Source organism: Ambystoma mexicanum, chromosome 5p (genome assembly GCF_040938575.1).
Source record: "Ambystoma mexicanum isolate Mex_15411 chromosome 5p, UKY_AmexF1_1, whole genome shotgun sequence".
Taxonomy (NCBI): domain Eukaryota; kingdom Metazoa; phylum Chordata; class Amphibia; order Caudata; family Ambystomatidae; genus Ambystoma; species Ambystoma mexicanum.
Genome location: NC_090930.1, coordinates 45,530,132 through 45,547,195, shown reverse-complemented (window position 1 = coordinate 45,547,195; position 17,064 = coordinate 45,530,132). Strand labels below are relative to the sequence as shown.

Genomic DNA, 17,064 nt, shown 5'->3' with positions numbered 1-17,064 from the left:
TTTCCTCTTGAAATTGCTGGTGGCAGTGGTTTTACAACAAACTCCCATGATTTTTCCCGACCGCGAACACCGATAGCGTTAAAGCGCGAGAGCCGTTTTTTCAAGATGGCGTCTGAGCCCCCTTTGTTTAAACAGGCCCCGGTCTTCTATTTTCACCATTTCTTTTTGGAAAGGTCCCTCTAGAGTTTGTCTCTGCGCGCCAAACCAGGTTTGGTCCCTTTGTTCCTTCGCCTTTGGCGGGCTTCAGGACTGAAGACCGCCTCTGGCGCCCAAGTGTCTGGGGTGGGAAGGAAATTGGGGTGGTGCCCGAAACTCCCTGTGCTTAGTCTCCTAGGAGACCCAAATGCACTCTGGTGCAATTGGCTGGCTGGCTGTCCGGCAAGAACAGTCACCCTGCTGGGTGAGTGACAGCTAGGCTGGAGTGAATGGGAGAGAACTGGATAAAAGGCGAGTCTCTTGGCTTGGAAGGCAGAGTTGACCACTGGAACGAAAGAACCGAAGATGAGCTGGAAGAGGACTGCTGCAACTCCTGGACCGTTGGTTTGAACGGGCAAGCCCTGCTGCAGGTCCAAATTGCCAGGTTCATCTCGACAGAGAAGCCCTTCAAGGATGACTTCTCCCTTTGAGTTGGTGGGACCAATCAACTCAACACTAAGCCACCTGGATACCAATCTCGGAGCTGGTTGTATTTTCCTCAGAGTGCTGCAGGAAACCGAATAACCAGGTAGACGGACACCAGTTTGAGTGCTTGACTACAGCTACAGAAATTGAAGATTTGCCAGTTGCCAGCTTTTTGACCAGTCCCAGTGCAATGCCGGAGTCTCCAGAGGTCCTCCCTCTTGTCCCCACGACTGAGGCTCAGGAACAGCGAGATCTGCCAGGAACAGAAGTCTTCAGCTGCATCTTTTTCTTCATTGTAAAGTACTGTGAAAACCCGACCAAGAGAACTTACCTCTCACTGCGAAAGTGCTTGGAACCTTTGCAAATTGCAGGCCTAATCAGCTTGTGACCCAACATATGATTCATTCTTCTACAAACTACTTCTGAGAACTTTGGCAAAGACTTTTCCGTTTAACTACCAGAACTGCTTTATCCTATACAAAACTTTAGCCCATTGACTTTGGCCTAACCTATTGCATTGAATTAACTCCTATGGTGAACTCAAAACATGTGCACTGTCTAAGAATAATTGTGTTCTTATTATCTATGCCTTTTTGCTCCTACTTCACTCTGAATGCCATTTTGCTCCACCTTCAAAGTAGTTTAAATGCCTCGGAAACGTACAGTGTAAAGTACTGAAGTATATTTGTGTGTGATATATATTGCCTCCTTCTAGTGAATGTTTTATAACTGACTGTGAAATAAATTAAGTGTTTTACCATGAAACCTTGAGTATAAGAGTCTATTTGAATACTTGGGATTGTAGACCTCTGAGTAACATCATTACAGCTCACATTCCCCTCTTGAGATAAGCTTGGCTGTTCAGCAACACTACCAAAACTGTGTAGTACGGACTTCTACCAAATGTTGGTTTTCTTACACCTGTAGTCCTAGTTGTGTGTAGTGGTCCCCAAGGGTACTGCATACAAACTTTGCCTAACACAAGTTCTACAGGTCTCCCCTGCAAATTCCGAGTGCGGTGTAATGAGATTACCAAAGCCGAAAGGTCGTTGCCATATTCGGGAGATCGGCCCGGGAGGGGGGAGCACAAGGTGGCTTCCTCCCTCCCTACTGAAGGAGAATAGTGGTTTGATGAAAGCACTCGCAATTGATCGACCACACCGGCACTTCTCACGACAGGTGGTATGATTTAAGGCTCCGTACTTGCATGTAGACAGTGCGTGGCAGACCGAGGACAGTAAAGGAGGATGTGGCCCCGGGAGTGAGGCGCCATTAATTAGAGCAAAGTGAAGCCGGTCACCATCACGGTTTCCTCTTGGCTGGAGGTGGAGAAGAATAAATCCCAGAGTAGTTTTTAGATGGACATTCAGTGGGGCATCTGGGCCTCATACAGCCTGTATAGATGCCTCTGGGGAGCAGAGGCCTGGAACTTTAAGTGGCTATTGAACTGCAGGTTAGTTGTACCCGTAGGTGTGGGCGCTCGGGAGGAGCCGGCCGGGATACATTGTGGCCGTCTTCTACCCCACTGTTGTACTGCGGATGGGGCCTGGCAGTTCTGGAGATTTATGGTGGCACCACCTCGCCCCCCAAATACAGTCTGGATCTTTAAAGAGGGCGCTTCAGAAGTAGTGAAGCAGGGGGGAATATACCTGGCGCGGCGGGTTCCGGGCTCAGGGGAGTGGGTGCCTTTGCCTCGAGGCTGGATCCGACTGGATGAGGAGTGAGAAGGTCCAGGCAGTGGCGCCTCCCACAAGCCGAGACTGCATTCCACAGGGAAGGTTTGTGCTAGCACCCGTGAAGGAAGTGGTGGTTGGCTATAACTGATCGGGAGGGGTGGTACACCTTAACCACAGAGACTCATAAGTGTGGTTCGGAGCAGGCAAGGAGAAAGGGGTGCAGCTCCGTGGACTGAGAAGTAGGTGGGAAGAACCAGACATTTATCTAATAGCGCCTTACAGATGTCGAGGCATAAATCTAAAGAACCCAAGGATGGGATCCCAACCCCTGAACTGGCAAGGAAGCAGGACAGTAAGTTACAGAAGCTATGGTGGAGGGAAGGGGAGACTGGTCCGGGTGAAGGTCAGTCGTCAAGAGCAAGAGGGGCCCCGAGTGTCACCAACCCTGAAGGCGCGACAAGCCATAACCAACAAAGTGTTTCAAAGAGTTTAGTGATAAGATGACAGATACAATGACAATTAAGCCTAATTAGAAAGGAGCTGGCTCAATCTCTCCAAGAGGTTAAGGTGGACATTGCAAAATTGGGGGAAAAAGAACTGATGCAACTGAAAACGCCATTCAGGATTGGCAGAAGAGCCACATAAAATAGACATTTTGATAGACCAGCTGTCAACAGTCAAGCAAAACCTTGAGATACAAACAGAGGATGTCGAGAATCGCTCAAGGAAAGCTAATATTAGGGTAAAAGGGCTGAATGAAAGCATGGTAGACCGTGATCTATGAGTCAAGATGCAACAGTTCTTAGCCGACCGCCTGGAGCTGTAGATGGGTGGGGAGGTTCCCCTGGATCAGATCCATTGCGTGGGTCCTAAAAGAGGGGAGCCAGGTGGCAGACCAAGAGATGTAGTAATGGCGCTTCAGCAATACAGACAAAAAGATGCAATCTTGCAATCCGCCAGGAAGGCAAGCCCCACGACATGGAAATACAAATGTACCAAGATGTAGCGCCTTCCACCTTGGTCAAGCGGAGACTGATGGGTTTGGTGGTTAGGGCTCTGTCCTGAGAGCAAGTAAGATACAGATGGATGTTTCCACTTTGGTTTATTGTTTTCATGGAAGGGTTGTTGGGGAGAATTCTCAGAAATGTGCTAATTCCCTCCACCTTAGAGACCCCCAGCAACTTTGCTGGATTTTGAGGACTTGATTTTTTTAACCTGGAGAGAGTGACACCCTTTTCCCCACTCTCTAATATATTTTAAAGTTATTTTCTACACTGTTTCCTTTGGTTATGGAGTCTTAACAAACACCACAGACGATATCTTTTACAGTTGTGTCCCAAAGCACCTTCAGTGCAGTGACACAGGAAAATACCTTCTCTGGGATAAACTACTGTTTCCCAGAGCAGTAAAGTGAAATGGACATTACTTAGCATTGTAACTTTCTAGATCCAGCACACACTATCTTACAATAGAGTGCTTGAGGGGTTACCTAGTATCCCCTTTGTCTAGCTTCTTATGTAACATATTTTATGTTACCCTTTTCTCACTGAATGGCTGGTGGCAGTGGTTTGGTTTTGAACTACCGTGGTTTGCATTTACTGCGGCCGTTCACGGCTCCGGTAAAGTAATCGTGGGAGCCATCTTTTTCAAAATGGCTTAGAGCCATCTTTGATAAAATGGCTCCCGGTCTTTTTTTTGCCATGTCTTTGTGGAAAGGTCCTTCCAGAGAGTTTCTCTGCACACCAAACCAGGTTTGGTCTCTTTGTTCATTTCGCCTTTGGCAGGGTTTCTGAGTAAAACCCGCCTCTGGCTCCAGAGTGTCTGGGGTAGGCAGGAAGTGAGGGAGGTGCCCGAAACTCCCTGTGCTTAGTATCATAGGAGACCCAAATGCACTCTGTGGTTATTGGCTGGCTGTCTGGTAAGGACAACCACCCTGCTGGGTGAGTGACAGCTAGGCTGAATAAAAGGTGAGTCTTTTGGCTTGGAAGGCAGAGTCGACCACTGGACGAAGGAACCGAAGAAGAGCTTGAAGAGGACGCCTGCTGCAACTCCTGGACCGTTGGTTTGCCCGGTGAAGCCCTGCTGCAGTGCCAACTTGCCAAGTTCGTATCGACAGAGAAGCCCCTGCAAGGACGACTTCTCCCTTTGAGTTGGTGGGACCAATCAACTCCAGAGTAAGCCACCTGGACATCATCTCAGAGCTGGTTGAATTTCCTCAGAGTTGCTGCAGGAAACCGAATAGCCAGGGAGAGGAACACCAGATTGTGTGTGTTGCTTTTAAGTCGGCCTTAAGCTTTTGGAAGATCCTCTGGACTCCCACGAAGCAGGACTGACCAAGCCTGAACCCCCCTCAACAGAGTGCAGGACCCCAGAATTAAGGAAAGTCCACCTTGACAGCCAGGAACCGCATTGTTGATATTTGCGGTAGCCGCAAGAAGCTGAAACACGAAACAGCCACTGAAAGTGAAGTTTGCCGGTTGCAAGTTTTGACAGTCCCAGTGCATTGCAGGAGTTCCCAGACGTCCTCCCTCTTGTCCCCACGACTGAGGCCCAGGAACAGGGAGATCTGCACAACTGCACAGGAACAGAGGTCATCAGCTGCATCTTTTATTCTTTACCAAGGTACTGTAAAACAAGTCTAAGAGAACTTACCTCTTACTGTGGAAGTGCTTGTAACTTCTACAACTCACAAATCCAATCAGCTTGTGGCCCTACATTTGATTCTTTTTATCAAAGACTCCCAAGAACATGTGCAAAGACTTTTCCATTTACTTACCTGAAGTGCTGCATCCTAAACAAAGACTTTTGCCGATTGACTTAGGCTTAGCCTACTGAATTGCATGACTCTTATAAGAGGATCTGAAAGTATTTGCCCTGCTTACGAATATTGGTGATCTCTTGTGTTCTAATAACCTTTGCCTTTTACCAACTTAAGTGTGTTCTGAATGCCAACAGTAAGCTATTAATGTCCCCAGCACCCTTGTTATTGAAGTCACCTGTGGGTGTAGGTTGTGTCTGTGGGCTATCCCAAAAGAGTCTTGTCTCATTCAGAAACTCAGAGTGTACAGTATTGAAACGTATTTGTGTGTTACTAGTATATTGCTCCCTTCTAAAGAAGGCTTTATAACTGACTGATAAATTGTTTATGCAAGAAACCTTGGTTGTAAGTCTAAGTGTATTTGAATATCTGTAACTGTGAATCTTTGTGTAACCCCACCCACTACAGCTCACATTTCCCCTCTTGAGATAAGCCTGGCTGCTCAACACGCTACCAAAACTGTTTAGTACAAGCTTATGCCAAAGGTTGGGTTGCCTATACCTGTAGTCATAGTTGCTTGTGTTCCCAGAGGGTACTACATTCAAACTTTGCCTAACAAGGGTTGCCAACATCGCATTACCACCTGCGAGGAGGGGGCTCTGGATCTTGAATCCAGAGGAAAAAGGGAAAACGAAACAGAACCTGAGGCCAACAAGAGAGTCACCCAAGAGGAAGCTATGGGAATGGCGGAACGTTGAAGACTTCCAAGAAGAGGGCTCCGAGTGGCCCGGACAAACCAAGGACAAAAATTCATTTGCCCGGGAGAGCGAGTAGGTTCACTGGGGTATGGGCTTTAAGGAGGGGGGGGCATTGACGAGGAGGGAGGTGGAATGGGGAGGTGGATGGTGGCCGCCTGGGAAGGAGTAAGGGGGTACCTAGGCACTTGAAATCTGGGGGAGGGTATGTGTCCTAGTAGACTCACAAAGTATATCTCCGGGTGGCAAGCAAGACTCCGTTCCCATGACCGGTGAGTCTGGGGTGTAAGAAGGGTAAGAGTGGAGAGTGTTGGGTGGCGGGGGGGGGGGGAGGGTAGAGGTCACAGGGGAAGAGGAGGGACAGCTGAAATCATGGGAATTGATAAGCCAGGGACGGTTATGGGGGATAAACACAGGTTCCAACTGTCAACACTGAATATTAGGGGTCTGAAATGCCCGGTTAAAAGATGCAAGATGGATGGCTTCCTGGGGCGGGGGAAACCGGTCTAGTGACGTTCCAGGAGACCCATATACGAAAGATAGACAAAAATTAAGAATTAGGGGGTAATACCATATTTTACAAGCTAATGCCCATGGAAAGACGGGAGGAGTCCTTATAGCACTGAGGGAATTGGTAGGATTACAAATCGGTACGATAGAGACAGAGAGAAGGCAGATACATTTTTGCTCATATCCACTGGGGGAAGAGTGTTACACGATAGCTACACTGTATGCGCCCAACACGGGACAGGATGGATTCCTGTGAGCGGCTTGGCAAGGTTAGAAATCTTTGCAGTGGGCCCAATAATATTGACGGGGATTTTAACATTGCCTGGGACCTGCATACAGACAGAAGTGCCCCAAATGGACCGTGTGCAGAGAGGCTTGGCTCAGCAATTGAAAACTTGGATCGATTATATTTGGGTGTCCAATACAAAATTGGGGCAAGTACGGAAAATGGAGATGGTGCCCATAAATATTTCAGATCGTGGCCCTTTAAAGATAGGTTTACAACAAGAGAAGGGTCGATCTGGGCTACGGCGTTGGAAATTCCCTGCTCAATTGCTCAAAGACCCGGTGATTCAGGACGAAATTCAAAATAACATGAAGGAGTTCTTTGATATAAATATAACCCCGGGAATGCAGGAAAGGACGGTACGTGATGCCTTCAAGGTGACTATGAGAGGGGAGTTTATAGCAAAGAATGCACAGTGGGAAAAGCAGTTAGCGTCATTTCAAGTTGAGTTAGAAACACAATTGATGGGGGCAATGGCTCGAATGGAGACTAATAAGGGGGCGGCTATTAGAAGGGAATATAGATATATTAAGGGACAAATTAGATCTGCTACAGACTAGGCAGGCTGAAAAATAGCTATTATATATGAGGCAGAGGTATTATATAAAAGGCGAATAAAGCTATATGTTGGCACAGCAGGTAAGAAAGAAAGAGGCTGCAGGGGGAAATCGTCCAGATACAAACAGCACCGGGTGCAGTTAGCTTCTCTTTGGAGGATATAGTGCAGACCTTTACAAACTTTATTCTGCACTTTACTCTATGGATTTCCCCCAGTGAAGAATCCCAGGAGGCTTATCTTAAGCTTTGTCAGTTTGCCACAATTGATCAAGGGGAAAGGGAAACCTTGGAAGGGGAGATTTCCCCCGAGGAGATGCGGGCAGCTATTAGGTCTCTGCCAATAGATAAAGCTCCGGGCCCATATGGTTACCCGGCAGTGTTCTATAAAACATTCAGAGAAATACTGACTCCGGTGTTGGTTTCACTTTTTAACTCCTTTGAAGCTATAGGAGGCAATACCCAGACCATGGAGGAGGCAAAAGTAGTGGTATTTCCGTACAGGCCCCAATGGCACTTAGAAATTTAGATGCAAAAATATTCACAAAAATATTAGCGACAAGGCTAACTAGAAAAGTTAATTCCAAAATGAGTCCAAGGTAATCAATCACGTTACTTCCGGGGGAGGCAGACATTTGATGACACACGACGGGTATGCCACTTGATAGAAAAGGTGAAATAAAACAGGTATCCCCGCGGTGGTGCTGGGCCTGGATGCAGAAAAAGCATTTGCTAGGGTGGAGTGGTCCTTTTTTTGTCGCACTATGGTGACCATGGGGTTTGGGCTGAACATTTTCGGATTGGTTATGGTTAACTATCATTCGCCAGTGCTAAATCGGCCATTAATGGCGACATCTCTCAAGGTATTCAGTTATCACGGTGCACCAAGCAGGGTTGGCCGCTGTCCCTGGTATTATACGCAATACACTTGGAGCTGCATCTGAGTCAGTGTAAACGTTGCAATGAAATCCATCTTTGGCCCTCAAATTTGCAGAGACTATGGAGAGTCAATGTTGGGACTGGGGGATGGGCTGTAAACATTACCAACGAAGGCCCAAAGAAAAGCACATATGGTCCTCAATGTAGCAGCACTGTCACGGATGGCCCAAAAATTGAAAAAAGACGGATTCCCTCTGAACATAAATGGATTGCTAATATTTGGCAGCACTTTGTCTCAATGGAATGGGTGACATATGCTACAGGGGGATCAGGGGAACTTCGTTGTGGATTGGGACTTGGTACTGGACTTCCTTCGCAAAGACTACCGAGTGAACTGGTGCCCGCAGAGAATCTGAGTGTTAGATATTTTGTAGAGAAAGATGCAGTGTAACTTTTGTGAAATGTATTACATAGTGAACTAAGAGCTGCTGTGAGCAGGGGCGAGTGGGCTCAGTTGGTGGTGGGAAGGAACGTGAGCAGTTTGCTCTTGTTCCGTGTTTGTATTATAAGAAAATTCAATAAAAGTTCCATAAAAAATAAAATGGGCAGACAATAACCCCAATGAACGAGCTGTAGGGCCGAGGTAATCTCCTGCCACTGGGGCCAATGTTCTGCCAACCGTCCACCAATCATTAAGTCTTGGAGGGTGAAATACAAGCATCTCGGAGTACAGAGCTGCCCCAGTTGATGTTTGCTGGCCTCTAGTAGCCCCTCTGCCTCTTCAGGGGTGCAGGAAAAGCTTTTGCCTGGCCTGCGTGAGCTGCGTCTTCCTGCTGTAAGACACATAGCGCCTGTAGCATCTGCCTTCTAAGGCAAAGCTGAAGGCAGGTTTGGTCGGCGCAGCTAGGCCCAGTGACTTTGCGGCTAATTTTGAACCTTTTCAAAGAGTCATCAGCCTCCTGGCCAAATAGGAATTCTCCCTCAATAGGCATGTCCAGTAGCCTATTCTGGATGTTCGTAGAGAAGTCAGAAGACCGGAGATATGCTCATCTTAAGACTACCACTGACCCCATCGAGTGGCGCACACAGTCAGCCACGTCCAGGTCTGTTTTCAGCGACTGTGTGGCCACCTCCTTCCAATCTTCCACCAGCTGTGAAAATCAATCCTGCATTTCCCCTTCGGGAATGTATTGAGCCGCCTGCTCCACAGCTTTCCATAAGCCAAAAGAGTATTTTGTGAACCAACAGGCTACATTGGTGGCTTTCAATGCCATGGTGTCAGAAGTAAAGACATTCTTGGCCATTGCATCCAACCTTTCACCTTCTCGATCTGGGGGCAGATTAGAAGTGGAGGCCACAGGCCTGGTGGAGATTGTGGCTGCCTGCACAACAAGCCCTTCCAGAGAAGAGTGAGCAACCAGAAATGATGAGTCTCCTCTCTCCAGCCTGTACTTCCACGTAAAGGTAGAGCTGACTGGGGGAATGGAGCAGGGATGCTGCCACAAGGATGCTAGGAGATCAGCAATTGCTGGATTAAGTGGCATGTTATATTCGGTCACATGACCCTCGTCCAATATGTCCGTCAGTTCATAGCCCAGAGTAGGCACAGACGCGGACTTCAAAACTAGGGCATCTACCACCCTTTCCACTAGGTCCATGAACTTAACATGGGTGTGAGTAGGGCTGATCTTGCGTTGGCATTGTGTAGCCCTTGGCCAAGGGCCAATAGCTTTACCTATTTGTTGAGAAAAAAACTGCCCCAGTATATATAGGATTGAAGACCCCTTGGTCATCACCAAAAAAAAAAAAAAAAGATGCCATGGATTCTAAGAATCCCGACCTGGAAAGAGGGACAAAGGATCCGTCGCTGACAATCGGCACAGAAGATTTCTCTTTTGACGTTGGCGTAATAGCAGTCGATCAGGACTGCTATCACTGTGATGTCATGAACGTCAGCCTTGGGAAGGACCGGGCTTCGATGCTTCTGCGCCTGTCGGCATTGAGCCCATAGGCTTCTCAGACGCCGATGGAGTCGACAGTTTGGCATAGAAGAGGTCGGGAGTGCCGAGCGCCGTCGAGGCCTGCTGTTCGGGGGGTGCACCTGCAGCAGCCAGCGCCTTAAACACAGCCAACATTTGGCTCTTAAAATCTTCCAATGCCTTTAGAGTGGTGGGCACAGCTGAGGGCTTAACTTTTTCCGATGACGAGCCGGACTCGTGTCGATGACGGTGGCGCCTCTTTCTTATACAATGAAGAATAGGAAGAGTGGCTTCAGTGACCGATGAGGGTGGCGCCTCTTTTTCTTATGCGATGAAGAATAGGAAGACTGGCAGAATAGGAAGAGTGGCTTCAGTGACCGCTTTTTGGTCTTCCGTCTATGCTTTTCCTTCTCTTGCTCGGGGGTGTGCCCTTCAGTCTCGGCCTCAGGGGGCCGGATGATCTACCACGCTGGGGATTTCAGAGACGGTCGGCGCAAAGCAAGTTTGGCCATCAAGTGCATTTTGGAGCACAACGCACATTCCTCCATGTCGTGATCCATACCCAGACACCAGACAAATTTCGTGCGGGTTGGGCCGGTCATCGATGTTTTGGAATATCTGTTGGTGCACTTCTTAAAGCCCGAAGCAGACATGTCGCGTCAAGGTTTTGGAAAATAAATTTCACAAATTTAGTCAAAAAGGTTTAGTCGAAGACTATGTCGTGTTCCACAAAGCAGCGTGTCGAGCGTGCAGAAACACAGAACTGAGATATGGGGCTTAGTGACGTGGTTTAGATATGACGTCCAACATCATGTCCGGAGCCGATGGTCAAGTACCGAGAAAGATGGATCAACTGCCGAGTCGAGGTCCACTGTGCCCCCTGCCGAAATGTTTCCGAGCAGCAGAGCTGAATGAGGGGATCGATCAGATGAGCAATCTGCGGGAGAAAAGCAATCCACTGAAATACATTTTGCTGCATGAATGTAGTGAGATGTGAGAAAAGCCCCAGGATTAGCCCATACAGTGCATTCATATTTATACAGATACAGTTTAGTCCATCACAGGATTTAAGATCAAAACGTTTCCAATGCACGTTGCAAAAGCACACGTTTACTGACCCGATTTCTGTTGATCCGCAAGATCTCTTGGTTTCCGTTCCCATTGGTTGCATCGCAGAAGCACTGGCTGCCCAACACAGACGGTTTCAGCATCCCTCGAGTGTCTGCTCGCTCCTCCTGGGCACAGCCAAAGACAAAGCTGGCCAGGGCATGGTAATGCGCCAAGAGCACCACTGCATGGACCAGCTCTGCCAGTGACCAGCACTGCTCTGTAATCTTCAGTAGGCTCTAGAAACATGAGAAAAAAGGAACATGTGACTAAGGCAGGAAGGTGTTAGGGAGAATTATCATTTTTATGCTTCATCCCCTCTTCTAGCGAGACCCTCACCATTGTGTGCTGGACTTCTAGAACTTTTTCTGAAATCCTGAAGGAGTGGAGCCTATTTCCACCCATTCATTCTTATGGGCTGTCTTTTGTAACTCTATTCTTTGTACTGTGCCTACCCTATGGAGTCTATATTCCTCCATAACTCTTAAAAAGCATCTGTATTTTACTATTCCAGCACACAGCTCCTTCTGGGCAGTGTTGCTGGGGACCCTTCGGGCGCTCCTTTGAGATTCTTTTGTTTATCTTAGACTAATTATAGTTCTTAAGGATAGAGAGATACGTAGTAGCTCTCCTACAAAGTCTACAGTGTGAGAAATTGGCAGACACCACCTTATGTGGTGTTTTTTTAATTTATTTCTATAGCGCACCGAACCCAGAGGTATCTGGCCACATTGGAACAGTTACAAGTATTGCGTAATAGACATGATCACAAATTACAGAGAAGTACAATGAAGCAGTGATTGGACCAATAGGATGCAGGCAATGAACAGACATAACATTAGCAGTACAATGAGAAATAGTAAAGCATACAGTAGGAGTCCTAAGGGGCGGTGAGATTCTATTCTCACGTTACTCCTTCTCAGTTAGCCAAGTCATGGATTTTTTTCTGGAATGAGGGGGGGGGGAGGACGGGGTCAACTTCAGGGAGGGTGGGAGTGTGTTCCATAGCTGGGCCACCATAACTGGGAAACTACTCCGTCAGACTTTTTTAGTTTGTACCTAGGGACTACCAAGCAAGAGGTATTTGTCGACCTAGTGATTCGAGCTGACGATCTGGTGATGAATTTCTCAGTTAGGTATAGTGGGGTTGCATGGTTTAGGAATTTATACGTGAGAGACATGGTTTTAAGCTGGATCTTTTCCTTGGTGGACAGCCATCTGAACTGTCTTCTTGTTTCCGAGATATATGATCTCCTTGAGAGGCTCAAGGCAGTCCTCAGAGCATTATTTTGCAGGATTTGTAGTTTACTGAAAACGTACTTACTTGCGCCTAAGTAGATGGAGTCTGTTACAATAATCCATCTTAGACAGGATGAGGGCTCTAGCTAGGCTAAAACAGCTCTCTTGGAATGCAAAGGTTTGTAAGCTCTAATCAATTTACTAGTATAGGCGGTGGCCGAAGCCGTGGTGTTGACTTGTTTATGTACGTTCAATGTAGGATCAAGATAGAAACCTGATGTTTTCACCTCTTTAGCCACTAGGATATTGTTCCCCATCAATATTGAAGGACGCATAATCTGTGTTAAGTTTATTTCGGTTAGCTAGGGGGTCTAAAATCAGTAGCTCCGTTTTATCATTATTCAGGCAGAGGTCATGGGTGGCCATCCATGCCTGAATGATTAGATACATTTTGTTCACTAGCAGTACATCAGTATCATAATTGACCGTTAGGAGGGAGGAGGATCTGGCTGTCTGCATAGTTAGTGGAGGCGACATCCGGATGTTCCAGATTATCGAATGACGGCTTCGTGAAAATATTGTACATGGTCGGTGACACGTAGGAGCCTTCGAGGACTCCAAATGTAATAGAATTGGGTCAGCTGCTGCTGTGAGAAAAGATTGGATCCACATATAATTGCATTCTGAGAGAAGTGGGCTGCTGCAGTGAGGTGGTTGCATAGTACTCCATGGTTGACCAGATCAAACGCAGCCGACATGTCCAACAGTAGTAGCAGTGCAATTTTCCCATTATCTTCCAGTTCGTCAATCTGGGTTTTCAAATCAATCAACATTGTTTCGGTACCGTGTTGAGGTCTCAATCCAGATTGCAGAGTCCCAAGGAGATGGTTAGTCTCCAAGTATTCCTGGATCTGCTGATATGTAACCCGGTCCGGTATCTTCAGTAATAACTGGACCGTGGTGATTGGCCTGTGGGAATTGTTGGGTCCAATGATTGTTTTTTTAAGGCTGGGTAGAACTCACTACTCCTTTAAATTGCTGGCTACAATACCTGAAATGAATGAGGCATTGATTAATTTGGCTATGAACGGTGCCAGGTCTCTGGCGGCATCTTTGATTATTTGAGCCAGGCAGCTACGTCTTTGGCATCTTGACGGTTTAAGGGATGCAATAATTTTTTATAACCTCCGGGACGGAAACTTTAGAAAATTTGAAACATTGAGATGGTTTGGTAGATGGCTTTTGGCTACGGTATGGAGTAGCTGCATTTTGCAAGTTTAAGCGTTTGTCAGCAATTTTACGTTGAAGTGTGGCTATTTTGTTAGTAAGAGCATTCTGAATGTTCGTACACCAAAGTTTGTCCTCTAGGCACGGATACGTTGGAGGAATGGCCGTCTCCATTTCTCTAAGAATAACGAAGAGCTCTTTAGTACTGGAGCTAGCTTGGTTAATTCTGTTGTTGTATGTCTCATGTTTGGGACCGCCATAATGTTCCGTTTGTTCCTAGTAGGGCAACGGGGCGTTATTACGTTAGATTTTGTTTTAAGAGTTATGACAGAGTAAATGACAACAGGTAATGATCCGTTCATGATTGGGGTGCAATTGATCCGATTACAGTATCACAGTTGAGATCAGCTACCCAATCTATGGTCTTTCCTTTGTCATGGGTCGGCTGGGTAACTTTGTGGTTAAAGCAGTGTTCCATAAGGGTGTTGGCTATTGCTAGTGCTTGGTGATAGTTAGGGTCATTAAATCCTGGATTGAAATCTCCTAGTATTAATATTTCCGAGGAGGTTTTGGTATTGTCCGATAGTAGTGTCATCATGTCTTCCTCAAAGGTGCCAATGGGTCCTGGAGGTCTCTATAGTAGATGGACAGTTATGGTACAAGAGTTCGAGATTGGTATTTTAGCTGTGATCAATTCACAAGATGAAAAAGTTGGCGGAGTAGCTAATCTTAGGTCTAGGTTAGACTTTGCTATGATGGCAATACCGGTATGTGTGGAGACATTTCTAGGACTGGCACTTAATTTATCCTGTTTCGGTTTCTTTTTATAGTTACTCGAGATTTTGGTTGGGTATTTGCTAGATGCAGCAGGATGTTTGGGAATGGTTGGTGTTGAGTTTTTTGGGGGGCGTTGAGCAAGGGCTCGTATTGAGTCGGGTGTCTAGAGCACAGTCTGTTATGTCTGTCTTTGGTGGGGCAGGGATGTCTGGTTGATGTCGACTGGATATGGAGGCCATTAGTGCCCAGGATGGGTAGAGGGAAGGTAGTGTTAGTGCCACTCAAGAGAACTGTGTTAGGAACCTTAGAGTCTAGCCAAAGCTTAGGTAAATATTTGGTTGGCCTTACTGATGAGTCCGGATAGTTCTATTTAAGCGAGGGTAGGAAAGGTGTGGCCTTAATTCCTTCTAGTAGGTAATTAGTGTTATTCATGGTAGGACTGTGGTAATATGCAGGTGTTCGGTGTCCAGTTGAAAGGTACTGGTTAGGATTCAGGAGTGAACCGAACAGAGGTAACAGTAATGATAACAAGGCATACATATTAAGTGTGGGCAACTGGTACGTACTGGCACACATACCAGTTGCCAAAGGGATACCCAGTATCCCCCTTCTCTCTGTTCCTGTGACAATCTCCTATGGCTGGTGGCAGTGGACGTCTTGTACCAACTATTGTGCGATTTTTCTACCGCAGGCTATGTCCATAGCCTCGGTAGCGCACAATAGGTGCACCAGAGTACCAACTTGGGACCACCCTTCCTTTTTCGCCATTACTAGCGTGGCTGTTTTTTGTCCGCCCTTCTTCTACCGCTCTGGAGGGAGTGGGGGGGGTGTGTGTGTCTGTCTGTCTGGCTTCAGAGGAAGGCCTTGGGTATCCCCGCCTAGGCTCCAGAGTGTCTGGGCAGGTAGGAAGGGGGGACTGGCTGTCCCCCTGGGGGTCTGGTCTGGCTGTCCTGATTGGACCGCCAAACGTCCCTTTCTGTAAACTGCTGCATGGTCGTGGAAAGGCCAAATACGTCCAGGTCTTTGCTGGGCCTTCAAGGACACTCCAGAGACACAATGCAGCTCATTGAGAACTCCCCCACCCCAACCCACCCCCCCCATTAGAGTGTGGGCAGGAACTGAAAATTATAGGGTGAATCGCAATCTTTGTTGGTGCTGCAGAAAAAGCACCAAAACCAGAGAGTGACCAAAGAAGTTGATGAAAGCCATGCCGGAGGTCCTACCTCGAAACTGCTGCTGAGTGATCCCATACATTGTCCTGCCTTTCGTCATCAGGCTAAGGAATTCGGCGGCCTGGTCCAGAGCTGCAAAATGGCAGAGCATCCACCACTAACCTTTTTTTTTTTAAACCTAAGATACTGTGGGGAAAAGGTATTTGTTAGGGAGAATTCTCAGAAATGTGCCAATTCCTCTCTACCTTAGAGACCTCCAGCAACTTTGCTGGATTTAAGGACTTTTAATTTTTTTACCTGGAGAGTGAGACCCTTTTTTTCCCCACTCTCGTGTATTTTTAAAGGGATTTGAACTCTGTTTCTCTTTTGGTTGTGGAGTATGAAACTCCATAGGCATCATCTTTACATTGTGTCACACAGCACCTTCAAGTGCACTGGCACAGGGAAGTTTTTCAGATTTCCCAAAGGTTTAAATACCTTCTCTTGGATAAACTACTGTTTCCCAGAGCAGTAAAGTGAAATTGACTTTACTTACATTGTAACTTTCTAGACCCAGCACACACTAGCTTACAATAGGGTGCTGGAGGGGATACTTGGTTTCCCCTTTTGTCTAGTTTCTCATGTAACATTTTATGTTACCCTTTCCTCTAGGAATGGCTGGTGGCAGTGGTTTGCTTTTAGATACTGTGGTGTCCTTTTACCGTGGGCTGCGTTCGCAGCTGCAGTAAAGCACCCCAGGATGTCAAAATGGCCCCAGTCTACTTTTTTCACTATTTCTTTGTTGAAAGGTCCTTCTAGAGATTTACTCTGCGCGCCAAACCAGGTTTGGACCCTTTGTTCATTTTGTCTTTGTCAGGATTAACGAGTGAAGCCCACCTCTGTCTCCAGGGTGTTTGGCGGGGGCAGGAAGCGAGGGAGGTGCCTGAAACTCCCTGGGCTTAGTCTCCTAGGAGACAGGAATGCACTCCTAGGTGATTGGCTGGCTGGCTGTCTGGCAAGGACAGCCACCCTGCTGGGTGATTGACAGCTAGGCAGAATGAATGGGAGAAACCTGCATAAAAGGCAAGGCTTTTTGGCTTGGAAGGCAGAGTCATCCAATGGATGAAGGAATCCGAAGAAGAACTTGGAAGAGACACCTGCGGCAACTCCTGGATCGTTGGTTTGCCCGGTGAAGCCCTGCTGCTGTGCTGAAGCTCCGAATTCGCCTCGACTAGCAAAGCCCTGCAAGGACGACTTCTCTCCTAGAGTTGGTGGGCCCAATCAACTCAAAGTAAGCCACCTGGACAGCCTCTCGAAGCCGATTTTATTTCCACTGCAATTGCTGCTGGAAACTGAAGAGCTAGGGAGAGGAACACCTGAACGTGTGTATTGCTTTTAAATTGGCCAAGAGCTCCAAGAAGATCCTCCTCCGTACTCCCAGGAAGCCAGGACTGACCAAGCATGAGCCACCTCCACAGCCAAGAGTTTGCAGTGGTGCCATTTGCTGAGACGCGAGGAGCTGAAATCGCGAAGTGCCACTAAAT

General features: G+C 47.2%; 1 protein-coding gene across 7 annotated transcripts in view; it reads right to left on the bottom strand.

Annotated features, from left to right (window-relative positions):
• The window catches only part of LOC138480702 (sestrin-1-like), a 240,198-nt gene that overhangs the window by 92,683 nt on the left and 130,451 nt on the right, over positions 1 to 17,064 (bottom strand). For all 7 annotated transcript variants that reach the window (XM_069612402.1, XM_069612397.1, XM_069612401.1 and 4 more), the window contains one exon: positions 11,138 to 11,365. In XM_069612402.1, the coding sequence (XP_069468503.1) occupies positions 11,138 to 11,365 (228 nt within the window). The remainder of the gene's footprint in view (positions 1 to 11,137; positions 11,366 to 17,064) is intronic.